General features: G+C 43.2%; 1 protein-coding gene across 5 annotated transcripts in view; it reads left to right on the top strand.

Moving 5' to 3' along the window:
* The window catches only part of LOC144170477 (protein unc-13 homolog B-like), a 343,140-nt gene that overhangs the window by 307,777 nt on the left and 21,739 nt on the right, over positions 1 to 13,624 (top strand). For all 5 annotated transcript variants that reach the window (XM_077700308.1, XM_077700307.1, XM_077700305.1 and 2 more), the window contains 9 exons: positions 1,755 to 1,882; positions 2,793 to 2,908; positions 3,420 to 3,482; positions 3,685 to 3,782; positions 4,967 to 5,117; positions 5,805 to 5,873; positions 5,951 to 6,309; positions 6,859 to 6,944; positions 12,580 to 12,706. In XM_077700308.1, coding sequence (XP_077556434.1) covers positions 1,755 to 1,882; positions 2,793 to 2,908; positions 3,420 to 3,482; positions 3,685 to 3,782; positions 4,967 to 5,117; positions 5,805 to 5,873; positions 5,951 to 6,309; positions 6,859 to 6,944; positions 12,580 to 12,706 — 1,197 coding nt within the window. The remainder of the gene's footprint in view (positions 1 to 1,754; positions 1,883 to 2,792; positions 2,909 to 3,419; positions 3,483 to 3,684; positions 3,783 to 4,966; positions 5,118 to 5,804; positions 5,874 to 5,950; positions 6,310 to 6,858; positions 6,945 to 12,579; positions 12,707 to 13,624) is intronic.

The raw sequence follows: 13,624 nt of genomic DNA on the forward strand, positions 1-13,624 counted from the left end.
AAATAATGAGTCTTCCTTCGCTGCTTTAGTCGCATCGGTCTCATCACGGCTAATGTGGTTGTGCTGCTGAGATTAGCCACAGCGATGCATATGTAGAAACATGGGCTTCATGTCTAAAATTTACCCGACCCACTCTGTGTATTCAGGTGGCTTTAAATTGTTGTTGCAATACGTCCACAATAATTTTTTGCACTAGCAGTCTCGGGGGTGACAGGGAGTTCAGTAAATGGCAACACGTGTATACTTGGGCGTTGCAGGGAGTGTGCGTGTGTGGTTGCCTGAGTTATCTCGGGAGTGGCAGTGAAAGGGTTAAGCACAGTTTGACTTTGGTTCCATGCCAGGCAACGCTGCAATGTTGCTTAACAAATGCTGCACTACCCTTCCTTGTCAGTAATAAGAGTCAGGACGGCTGTCGTTTGTTTTCTCGTCAGGCTGTGTCGCACTGTAGTTTGTCACAATAATGAGATTGGGTGAGCAGTTAGGATATCAGCAGCCTTCTTTCAAATATCAGCGGCCTGTCTGGACAAGAGTTCCCATCTCTTGTCACATCTATGTGAAAGAGAACATTTTTCAAGGCCCTTTTACACGTGTGATGAACTGAACTTTAACCTTTTGGCGTGCTTGTAAACACTACTATCCTGTTTTTTCTTTTCTGATTGAAACCCAGATTTGACAATTGATAAAGTGGTGGATGCTAGGGAATCATTTCTTTCAGCAGTTGTGAATGTTGCTAAAAAGCAAACCTACAAATACTGAACAATTATTTTAAAAATAAATGCTACTTTCCGTTGGGAGCAAAAAACAATGCTGCTGATGGATAGTTGTTGTTTTTTTTGAATAATTATTTGTTTTCTTGAAACAGTGCTTTATTACAGCTATAGCTAACTAAACCGACCTTGTATAAGACATTCTCACAAGTGGAACACAAACATAAATAAAACTTTAAGGAAGCAGTGCCGTGGTACAATAGCTCATGGGCACCTGACTTATTTTAAACAAGCTAATGAAGCAGCAGTAACAGGGATTGTGGTTTGTGGTGTGCAGGCAGTGTAATATAGCATATACCATATTTTCCGGTCTATAAGTCGTGCTTTTGTATAAGTCGCACCGGTGTGCAAGACGCATCGGTGTACAAAACACCCTTGTTAATCAGGTAAACTCATAGAGGATCAGTTCGTTAGAAAGCGCGGCGAAAGTACATGGTTGCGGCGGCCGCTGCTTCTGATTGAACCCCCCGGTAAGCAGTGCTAGACACGTGCATCTACCGTCCAAAGTCTAGACAGAACTAACTTCTCAAAAATGGTTTATTGATACACACAGATGGCACGTACTTACAGACAGCGTTGAGGCAAAACCATCGAAGCCTTCTTCCTCCGACTCGCTAACAAATAATTAATTGATTTAGACCATAGAGCTGTGTCTCTTAACGTGCGCTGACATCACGGAGCACATAGACACCTTTTCGAGCACGGACCACGTGCGGCCGTCACATACCAAATTTATTCATACATAAGTCGCACTGCACCAGTGGATAAGGCACACCAACGAAAATTTCAGGAAAAAAACCGCGAATTATACACTGGAAAATATGGTACTATATTTTTTGGTGGTCCACCACGACTACTTGTGCAAGATTTGCCGCTTTGGTGAATAGCTTAATGAGTGTTTTTGGCGCAGCATGACTTTGATTGTCTAATCTTTGTCAAAGATGTTGCGGCATCTCACAGCCTAAACATCATTCGTTTATCATTCAGGGATGAAGATAACGATTTGAAGTCAAAGTTGCGGCAGAAGTTGACGAGGGAGTCGGATGATTTTCTTGGCCAAACAATCATCGAAGTCAGGACTCTGAGCGGAGAAATGGATGTCTGGTACAACCTGGGTAAGCTTGTGAAAAAAAAAAAGATAGTGCTTGAGATGTTAAGGGTAATCAAAATGCACTAAAAACAATTTCGCTTGTGTCATTGCTGTCACAGTTGGATGTTTCAAAATTTTCATGTGCTCATTTACGAAGCTTTGAAGCATGTTCATCGGACAAAGTGTTTTTTTTTTGTTTCGTAACCTTTGAAAAGTATCAGGAGCCTTCGCATCAAAGCAAGTGCCAAGCAAACATCACAGCAAACTTGTTTTATACCGAACTCAGTTACCTGTGTTTACGTCACTTTGGTTGAGCTGATTCAAACTGTTGCTTTTAGATCTCTCCAGAAAAACCACGCTGCCTTTCAGAAATGCAGCAGGTGTACGTTTGTTTTTGTACAGTTGTTTTTACAGCTCACCGCATTCAATAAGGTAGTTTTGTTTCATCTTATCTGGTTGGTACGTTATCTCAGTTTTCACGAGTCCAACCGTGTGGCAAAATTCAGCTGTGCACGTCATGGTTACACCTGTGCTTGTAATACCTTGTAGGCAAATTTACGTATGGTAATGCCTCTGTAGGACTTTCTTAATGAGTAGAATAACAGTGTAAAAAAAAATGAGGTATGACTGGACTTGAGAGCAGTAGAGTTATACCAGAGGTGGACAAGTAGTACTCGTGAATTTCAAGTGTGTAACTGAACCAGTAATGTGTGTATATGCGTGCACACAGCTTATAAAACGCCACATGTAGGAACCAACCTGATTTTTGTGTTTAAAAGGCTTGGTAGAACTGAACATAGTACAGCGTGCAGGTTTGGCTGAATGGGATCTCGCGTTCGGTTGTGTGCTTCCCTCAAGAGTGCGCTTGTCACTCGCTTGGCAGGCTATGAACGAGTCGAGTAGGAGCTGACTCCACACTGTCATTTGTTCCTCAGAGAAGCGAACCGACAAGTCGGCGGTGTCCGGAGCCATTCGGCTACACATCAACGTTGAGATCAAGGGAGAAGAAAAGGTTGCGCCATACCACATACAGTACACCTGTCTCCATGAGGTGAGAAACTTGTCACTGCCAGCCTGGAGAGTAATAGTGTAGTGCATTTTTTTTTTCTTGATTCTGAGCATTTGTTGAATCTAAAAACTTTCCCATACTTAAAATTGAAAAGGGAAAAGTCAACATCTAATGTCTATGCTCTTGAAGTCTAAGCACCCTTCTCCCTTCTTTCGAGTTCCACAAGTGCAACAAAAAGCGACTACTCCATCTTGTTTCTGCTAACAGGCTTTACATTGATATTCTACATGCCTTCAATTGTTTATTAGGGCTTGCATGTTTAGCGGAGGGGATTTCCATATCTGCTGGCTTATTGTACTTGGTGATTTTAAACATCTTTTGTGTGTCCACATGTGTGTGTGTGGGCATGTCTGTGCTTGCATTTGTATGGGTAATAAAGCACGAATTATTTTTTTTTTTCTAGTGTAGTAAATCTGCCAAGTATTCATTGCGCAATGATTGGTGCTCTTCTATGCCTTCCTCACTCTTCTTTGGGGTGTGATTGTCCTTTCAGAGCCTGTTTTACTACCTTTGTGACCAGAATGGAGGAGTGGTGAAGCTGCCAGAAGCAAAAGGGGTAAGGAATGTTCAGCATAGTGTGCCAATCTGGCATTGTAACATTGCAGTATGCTTCAACCTTACCGTTCTGTTCTTGTAAAAAACTATATTTAGTAATTTACTTAATTACTTGTTAAGAATACCCCCAAATGGCCCTCTCCCAGGAGGGTATTATTACCCTGTATAAATTAGAGCATAATTTCTTTTTGTCTTTCCTTTAGGACGACGCATGGAAGGTCTACTTTGAAGAAAATCCGCAAGAGATTGTGGATGAATTTGCAATGAGATATGGAATCGAATCCATTTACCAGGCAATGACGTAAGTGTTTTCCTACTGCCGAGTCGCTTATACTAGCTGGCGAGCATGAGTAGCTGCTGTTAAAATGTTGGTACAAGCGCAATCTCTCCGAGAAACCGTTTGTCCCTTCAAAGTTGCACTTGCTACATGTCTGAAACTTTTTTAATCTGCTGGAGCGCTATGATTGCAATTGATGACTGTTCCATCTTAAAAGTTTTCCATCATTGTGTGCCATATTAACTGCCATGCCTTTGGTACGGCAGTTATTTCTTCAGGTGATCTTGGAAAAGATGGGCTTGTCTGTAGGTTTTATGTGTGCACTGGCTTGGTGCCACCATTTTGCTTTTTATTGCTCCCCATCAGTCTTGTACCAGAGGATAACGTATATTCCCTTTGGGCTCTTACTGTAGAATTGTTATGACAGCTAGTGCTCACATAGCTAGTCCCTATAGCAGAAGACCATGTTGAAATGCCTGACTTCCCTACAAGTGTGGGTGTATATGCTGAGCAGTACTGTGTAAATGCGCTGACAACTCTTAGCAAGGTTTGTAAACTCATCACAGATTTCAAAAGAGCTTAAAGGTACAGACAACCAATTTTTGTGTCGTGCATGCCCTCTAGCTCATATGAAAGCCAACATTTTATATAATGGGATAACAAAAAGAAATTTCCAAATAAACAGGCTGAAATAATTTTAATTTGGCAGTAAACCTTCTGAAGTCGGAAAGGTGGCACCAAGTAGTGCCAAAACGTGACACTAACGTAGGTGTGTGTCCCAACACCATTGGTGTCAATGTGTGATTAAAAAACCGCATAAAGGTATAGGAAAGAAATTATTGTTGTTTTAGCGGGGGATGATGTTTTAAATATCTCTGATGTTTTAAATAGCATTCCTTTAGGAGGCCATGTAGTATGGCTAGTAGATCTAAAAATTACAGTTTAAAAAGTTCTAGGGCACTATAAGCAAAATCGTTTCAGGTTAAAGTGTGTTAAGTGATGCCTTTCATTTGGGATAGAGAAAATACACTCTACGAAAATTGGTCGTCTGTCCCTTTAAAGGTCCAAAGTTGTGACTGCATGTCTTGTAGCAGGTACGACAGCTCACAGCCTCCGAGTTGTGTGCACTACTTCCCGGAATGAGAAAACAACCACTGTAGAGTTTCCCCCTGGCCTGGCGCTTCACTGCGCGTGCACGCTCCTTGCAGGCACTTCCACTGCCTGTCGGTCAAGTACATGTGCCAAGGGGTGCCTGCTGTGATGAGCACCCTCCTAGCCAACATCAATGCCTACTATGCACACACGGCGGCATCCTCGGCGGTCTCCGCCAGTGACCGCTTTTCTGCTTCTAATTTTGGCGTGAGTACTTGGGCCTCTTTCTCCCGGCCCCTCCAGCAATGCTCCTTCTACACACCATGGTTGTGGCATTTTTATTCGCAGAAAAAAAAGTAGCTCTGTCGTTTCGATACTGGTTTGCAGTGCCACCCATCTGAGGGGCAAACTATGTTTTTGGTTGATCACATTGCAACTGGGAAGTTTTCTGTCAATCATCTCTTATGATTTGAAGGCCGATTCAATTCTCAAGACTGAATAGCATCCAGTGGCGGACTAATATCCCCAAAAGCAGCTCTATCAAGCCTGCAGTGCGTTACATCTTCCTCTTATCCGCCGTGCTCACTAGTATTCACCTCACCATTCTGCCCCTCCGAGGGGTCACTTAGGATCCACCGTTGGTATCATTGCACTTGGGCTCACCTTAAGAAAGTTTGCGTTGTACAGTGAAATGAACTATAGGATGCAAAACCAGCATTGTCATTTGCACTGCTTTGTGCAGCTTTACAAGGTGTCTGTTGGTTCTTGGGATCTAGTGAGCTTAATTAAGGGCTTAAAAAATTGGACTGAAGATAGGTGAGTCTTAACTTGCAAGGCATCACAGTGTCATTAGCCATGCATTGCATTGGAATTTATTCGTCTGTGACAAAGAAGTTGAGTATCTGGATGGCTGAGTGTTTTACAGTCTCTTCTCCTGCTCTTTTCTCTTTGCAGAAAGAAAAGTTTGTAAAAATTCTAGATCACTTGCATAATTCTCTAAGAATCGACCTCTCTATGTACAGAGTGAGTAGTATTTCCACATCTTCGAGCCTCATTTGTCGCAACTCTTGCGAAGCGACTGAAGGGCCCTTTTCTCGCAGAACAACTTCCCGGCGTCGTCCCCGGAGAAGCTGCAGGACCTGAAGTCGACGGTGGACCTCCTGACGAGCATCACTTTCTTCCGGATGAAAGTGCAGGAGCTGACGAGCCCCCCGCGGGCCAGCACGGTGGTCAAGGACTGTGCCATTGCGTGCCTTCGGTCGACGTGCCAATTCCTGTTCGAGAACTGCTACGAGCTGTTCAACCGCGAGTTCCAGGTCGAGCAGCCAGACGGCGGCGGCGGCAAAGAGGAGGAGCACGGCCCCAGCGTGCATAACCTCGACTTCTGGCACAAGCTCATCGCCCTCATGGTGTCTGTCATCGAGGAGGACCGAAACAGCTACGCCCCCGTGCTCAACCAGTGAGTCTTGTACTATACTGCTCCCTCGATTGTTCTAGTACTGTGCCCTTTTCTGGCCAAGCTTTTTTCTCGAAAAGTTCATCCAAGTCCTTACATTCTCATCATTGCATAATTATTCAAAACAATTGTTTCCATCTGCGATTCAGTGTGGTATTTTTTTTATTAATTCACTTATTTTCACGTAGATAAAAACCTCCAAACCTTTCTGGAACATAGGCAGACAGGGTAGCATTTTTGTACCAGCAATACTAGTCCTCAGGGGTGAAGGGAAAAAATTTTGTCTGCACCCCCACCTCCCCCCCCCCCTCTTTTTTTTTCTATCAACAAACATTATGCAACTGCTTTTTATCCTGTTTCTGAAAGCACGCGTTTTATTCTGCAATGCTTTAATTGCTCTTGTGTTTTTTTCACCATGTGTTCTTGGACGAGCGCAGTTGTATACCTTGGTTGTTTTACAAGATTGGAAATGCTTCAAAAATGAATTGTTTGCTAATGTTGTCACTCTAGGACTGAGCAAAACTGATCACGTTTTGAAATTTTGTATTCCAGGTTTCCCCAAGAGCTCAACGTCGGACACCTGAGTGCACAAACATTATGGGGTCTGTTCTCCCAAGACCTGAAATATGCTCTCGAAGGTGCGTTATTGCCTACCTGTCTTTGTTCGACTTTCTCTTTTTGCCTATTTTGCATTGTACTACATATAATTTAATTGGAATCGCAACGCTAAATGTGCTTGCTTCTTTGATGTCCCGATAAATTTGTTTCTGATGACATCTTATAAGCAATTTATATGCAACACTTGTTGAGGCTCCAGCTAAGGTGAAGAAAGTTGCAATTTTGGTGAAACAAGTCGCGTATTCTTTTTTTGCCGTATCCTATTACCTGAAACTGTATGGCTCATGTCGCAAAAGTGTGAATTCATACAGTGCTAGACCGTGAGGAATATCTTGCTGATTGACACTGGCCCCTTTTGCCAGAATGTCATGTGTATCGCTATTTTTATTTTTGTATTTTTCCAGTCAGTCATGTAGTATTTGGAACTGCATTTTTGTACACCCACTTATGATTATTGCAGAAAAAGCTTTCACACGGAAGCAGCTCAGTTTTGAAATATTTCGATTTTACGTCCTTTTCATTTTTCATTTTGAGCGGCTATTTTGAATTTATACTAGTGCAGGGAGGGTGTACCCACCCAAGAGAGCATGCCATTCACAAGCATGCGTCCAGTGTCACCCTTGTGTGAACCTCAAGAGTTTCTTGCTTCCCTCGATCCAGCACCTTTGTGTCATACCGACCTGTCCAAATTGCCACATGCCCACAAGTGTTTAACACATTCCGCACGCAGTCCTTTCCAACCCCTGAGTGCACTAGATTGCTTGGAAACCAGGGTTTCGCTAGAGGACTTTTTATTCAGAGAAGGATGAAACAAGCAGGTAATCGTGCGTGGGTTGGCGAACTGCTAGTAGGCCAGCATGATCCTAATGAAACACTAAAATTTGGCTTGTGAATTGTTCAACCTGTTGTGAGAGTCTCACTTCATACATGCCCAGTGAAGTGACGATGTATTGAACAGTCAGTAATCTCCATGGAGTAAACTTTAAATTGATAATCACACTGTAGCATTCACATCAGCAAAAATTGAATAACAATAAACATTGGCATGATGCCAAATAGCAGTATTCTGTTTGCCATAGGAAAGGAAACAGTTTTGTCTCCGTTACTGTTTCAATTTCAAACAGCATTGGCACAGAGCCCAAAACACACTTATGGGCCTGACTTCTCACTTGGCCACTGCTAAGAATTGCTGCCCCAACTACTTATTGTGCTTTTATAATGCGTATAACTTCGTGATCTCAGTAAATCAGGCTTCCTCGCAGTTCATACAACTTTCGTGCTAGCTTAAATAAACCGAAGTGTCAGGCGCATAAAGCATGCACCATGTGAAGCCTGCCGTTACACATGGCCTGCTGAGTGGTCCCTCCTCTGCATTTAATCCTCACCTCCATGCCTGTTTTCCCAGAGGGCACACAAAGTTCGGAAGGGATTGGCAGAAATGTGTTTCGCTGTCTATCAACGGCTTGGCAGATGAATGTTTATTGCCTGCCGTCTACTGTTTGGCACTGCAGGGGGAGGAATGTTGATATTTAGTTTTACATACTGTAGTTTCATACGTAAAAACAGCTACTGCATAAATAGCTGACACCTCTGGGTAGGGCCAGCATAAAGATATATATGCTTACGTATCAGCTGCATACAAGTCACAGTGTATGGCAGTACTGTCAAAATATTTGTTTAAGAAGACGGTGCATATTGATATTGACATTTGATCAAATAATAGCCCGGCAAAAGCTGACCATTGTTCTCTGTACATTTTCTGTCAACATAGATGATGACAGATGTAAAAGACTCCCACCTGAGGTGCCATTAATAGCTTTGCTAAATACTGAATGATAGAAATAGAAAGCAATGCTGGGAATCAAGTTTATTTAATATTTTGTGTATACTCAATTCACTACCATGAAACCAAAGACATCCACAGTTCACTCGCTGCCCCTGCTATCAGTGCAGCCATCTATAAAGTATAGATAGTCACCGACGTCGTAAACAGAACTGTCCTGTCAAGGGTATAGCTGATGCAGCCTTAAGCTTGAATGTTTTGCGTACCGTCTCTCCTGGAATTTTCCTTGATGCATCGACGATTTGTCGGCTGCAATATCTACTTTTCAAATGCAGCTTGTCGACATGAGATCATGAAAGCTACGAGCTATTTATTGCCTGGAAGCAGCTTATGGGGATTGCTAGAGAAATTGTTTGTTGGCTGGATTACTGCACGCTCAAACTACTGACACATGTGGAGATGAGAAAAAAAGGCAGGAGAAAGAATGAAACAAAAAAACAATGGTGTCATGTGCAGGACCCCACCAATCACATTGCTGTAAATTGCGTTGCGATGTGAAGTTGACACATTTCTTAACCCCTAGTTTTAGGATAATTTTTTTCATTTTTCGGTGCAAGTGATACGTGCTGAAATATAGTAACTCACAAAGCAGCCAAAAGTTGCAATAGACATTGAAAACCAGGCCAGGCATTAGTTCCGACCACCTCACTCACACAACTCGCAAACTTTAGAAGACCACCCAAAAATTTTTCAGTGTATCTTATAGACAAGTGCTGCCAATCCAAACTGTTTAACAATCAGTCACAATGCTTATTATTTTCTCTCACTTTGTATACTGAAGGGCACTTCTGCACCATATTAGGCTCAATATATTCACCGTGCTCACTAGAATTCACTTCCGTGTGCCACTTGATAAAGTGCCCCGGCACTGCCTTGCCTAGGTGAAGCGTCTCTCTTTTCTTGTGGAGACTGTTGTCCCTGTGACCCCTTTCCCGGTAGCCACTAGGCCCCACTGTTCTGTCTAACCCTTGGGTGTGTGTGTGCTCTGAACCCCGTGCTCTCTCCTATAAAGGACACCTTGCCAAGGCCGGTATGTACGAGACGTGCTGCAATCAGAGATAGCTCTCTCTCTATTCTTCCCCCTCTCGTCCTGAAACGTCCCCTCCCGACGTCGTTAGTGGCCTGCCAGATACATAGGAGCAGTACGCACAAACACGGCGCTGCCCAGGAGCCGTTAGCGTCGACAGCTTTGCAATGCCATTGGGAACACGTTAAACGTTTATCCTCTGCAAACCGCTCACCTGGTCATGTTTAAATGTTGTGCAAACCTCGCATTTTTGGGCCTATTTCACTTTTTCATCAGTATTGGTGATTGCTGTTGCACGATTTTTTTCAAAACGAGTTAAAAAAATGTTTTTACTCACAGGAGCAGCTTCTGAAACGGCCATCTTGACTCCTTCTTGGAACAGCTGCATCCTCCATCAGTGCCAAAACAATATGCTTACTGCTGAACATCTGTTTTAGTGGTGACTGCTGTTCCCAGAAGTGGTAAAGGTGCCTTCTAGAAAACCATCCAATAGGCGAAAATAGTTTTTGACAATTTTTAAATTATTAGGCATGTGTTGTTGCCGACCCTTGTGTTAAAAAAAAACAGGCCTTAAAATGGGAGCTTTGTGTGAAATCTGAGCGCAGCTGAAGAAGCAGTTTTGAACGTAATCAATTTTTAAAATGCTCATGATATTGCTGCAAAACAGCACTGTTTTTCTCCCCCTTGATATGCTGTTAGGAAGAGATTTTGAGTTTTTCACTACGTTTGATGAGGCTTGAAAAAGTTGCTGCTACTTGCCTTCTAATTTACATGGCTGGTGGCAGCTGACGATGGCTCTGGGGTATAGTCGTATTTGTGTGGGAGCCTCTTTAGAACCGTAGGTGAAAAAAAAAAAAATGCAAGCAAGCGGGACTGACTCGTGTAGTAGGCAACGTTTCGTGACTCCCTTGTTTCTGCTTTTTTTGTTCTTTGGTTCCAGTCTGGTGAGATTGGGTGTGCTTGTGTCGCACATCCGTTGACTTGTCAGGCTCAAAGTACACAATGGCTGCTTGGCTGGATAGTGGCTTCGTGTCCCGCAGATACAGGTCTAGAAACATCCTAAAACTGTTTATAATATCAATGCAGTGACTGCTCTGTAGCTGCTGTTATTGCAGAACAAACAAAACCATCAATTTTTGTACCTGGTGACTGTCTGCTGGTTGCTACTGGAAGCTTGTCTTGAATGCAGACATAATGCTCTGAAATGCACAGCATATTTTGAAGGAGTATTGTAGCAGAAGGAGAAGTACAACCTAGAGGTGTGTACATGCGTTCAGCCAGCCATCACTTTGAGCCCTGCAAGTTCATTGTTTGGTGAACACTGTAGGAGGTTGTGTCGGGAAAAGCATGGCGTCGTTTGGATGAACGGCTCTTGGCATCGTGCTGCCGGCTGCAGTAGAAGGAACCCGTTGTTGGTCATGGTGGCGTCAGCCGTAATGTGTCTGCCAGCCAGGCCCGAGGTTGGGACAGTACACTCAATGCTGTGTACGTTTGCATGCCAAGAAATGATTTGGAACCCATCGTGGACTAAACGAGCTTGCAAACTACAAGACTTGCCGGCTACAGATGCAACGAAGCTTGGGTGGGCTGTCTCAGCTGGAGGGCGTGGCTGGTGGCGTGTCTTGTGCTGCATCCCTGATCACGTCTCTTTCTACTCTGGAAAGATGGAATGTCAATAGAGGAGCTCCTAGTTGCGCTGTCTCGACTTTCTCGGCTGCTCTTTCTTGTCTTGTGGTGTGGTTCTGTGAAGCGGGAGAGAGGCTCGGCAATTGCGGGTGTGTTCAGGTTCGGAGTTCTCAAATGTCTCCATTAGCTAAAAAAAGGAGAAGGTTGCAAAGATAGAGATGTGCTTTTGTCAGCTTATAGCCCTACTTCCTTGTTCGATATTTACCGTAAACATTGATTCACCCTAAATGTTTCTTCCGTTAGCTCCCAGTGCACAAATCATTGAAGATCAAACAACAATGAAGTTGGGAGGTAGGCTTTTTAGCATGTAATAAAGGAGTCCATATGATGTGTCCCCCTAGCAGTTGACTTGCCACAGTGGGGCTGTCCGGACCCCTCTCTCTAGTACGCTCTTCGAAGGAGCACAGAAAGAAAACGGCAACAGGTTGAAAACAGGTTAAGAATTATATATTAGGGCCACTAAAGCCATGCTACAAGAATGTGCTTAGTTGACGGGAAAATAGAACAGCAAGGAGCTTATTAGTCAGTTGTACTGAGTTGCTGTGCTTGTTTTATGCTATAGAAAAGATTTTACAGAGCTCTTAGCCTTCCTATTCTTTTTTTTTCATGTGTACCAGTTACTGGTGCTTACTTTTGTAGACACATTCAAAATTTCAGTTTTCATTCTGGCCATTGCAAATGTCTTGCTTTGGTTCTAAAATATTCTATTCAGTTCGAAACCACTCGGACAAAATTATTATTCACTTTGAAGCAAAATCCACTATTCACATGGGCTTTGCGATTTTCTTTTGCCAAGAATTAAAATTAGGTGAGTACTATTGACGTTGCGTGTCAGGCACCCACATGTATGTTTGTTCCCCTTGGATATGTTCTGCAGCAGCCCCTTTGTCAGCATTCGTCCCGCAACATCATTGCTCTTCTTGATTTGCCACCAATGCTTATGGTACTTTAAAAATTGGGTATTTGTAAAAGTGTGTCAGTATAGTAGATATTGGTCATGCACACCCTTGCAGTTGCCTTGCCTCCCTGCCTGCTGTACAGTCCTAAGAAGGCGCAACTATGTCCTCAACATCCTTCCCTCTTTTGTCTCATCGCACAGAGCATGAGCAGCTAAGGCTGTGCAAGAGTTCAGCCTACATGAACCTCCATTTCAAGGTGAAGTGGTTCTACAACAACTACATCAAGGACATTCCCCCCTATAAAGACACGGTGCCTGAATATGCTTCGTGAGTACTGCGTCTGAAGCACCGCGTCATTTTCAGTCAAACTTTTCTTATGTATGTTGGCAGTAGCTTTATCCAGGATAGAGAAAGGAAGACACTGACACTCCCTACAAATTGTGCCATGAAAATTGCCAGGACCTAGGATGCGGTGCTGCAAAGAAACGGAAGAACACGTGAAAAATGGTGTTCCTCTGAAAACCACTTCCACACTGCATTCCTCTGTGACTGAGAGTAAAATATCCAGACACTACACTGTGAGCTTTTCAAAACAGCTTAAAAATAAAGATGGAGGTTCAGGAGGCAATTAAAAAGAAAGCAATAGCTTGGGTCTGGGATTGTCAGCTGTTTACAAATTTACACTAATCTTATCAGGCAGAAAAATTTTGTAATACATACAGAGAAAAAAAAATGTAAGTATGGTGACAAATCTGCAGAAAGCCTGTAGGTAATTGCTCTGTGTTTGTCGTCAAGAATTTAGCTAGGCAATGCATGTTTAAATTCACCTAGGGCACACCAGTGTTAGAGGGGCCCTGAAATGGGTTTTGCCAATACTTGGATGTTCACATTTTCAGGTAAATCAATGTCCTAGTAGTCATTTCCTTCAAGAATTTTGTTAAAGTGATCAGTATTAGTGGAATTATTACAAATCAAAACATCACATTTTCACTCATGCCGGAATTCCCCCTTGTTTCATTCATCTCTGCGCCCCGCGCGAGCGTTACTACCCATGATGCCTCACTTCTTGGTGACATCTGCAAGAACATCTGGTTGCACGCGTCGTCTGCTACTGCGATATTCTGTGCCTCAGCATCGTTCTGGAATGGGGAATTCTGACTTTCTGCATTCTATTTGTGCCGTTTTATTATTATTCTACTTATAAAGCCTGCAGTAGGCTCACGACTGGAAAAGCTGACCGGAGGA

The sequence above is a fragment of the Haemaphysalis longicornis genome, unplaced genomic scaffold (genome assembly GCF_048455015.1).
Source record: "Haemaphysalis longicornis isolate Haplotype H1 unplaced genomic scaffold, Haemaphysalis longicornis Haplotype H1 scaffold_2, whole genome shotgun sequence".
Lineage (NCBI taxonomy): Eukaryota > Metazoa > Arthropoda > Arachnida > Ixodida > Ixodidae > Haemaphysalis > Haemaphysalis longicornis.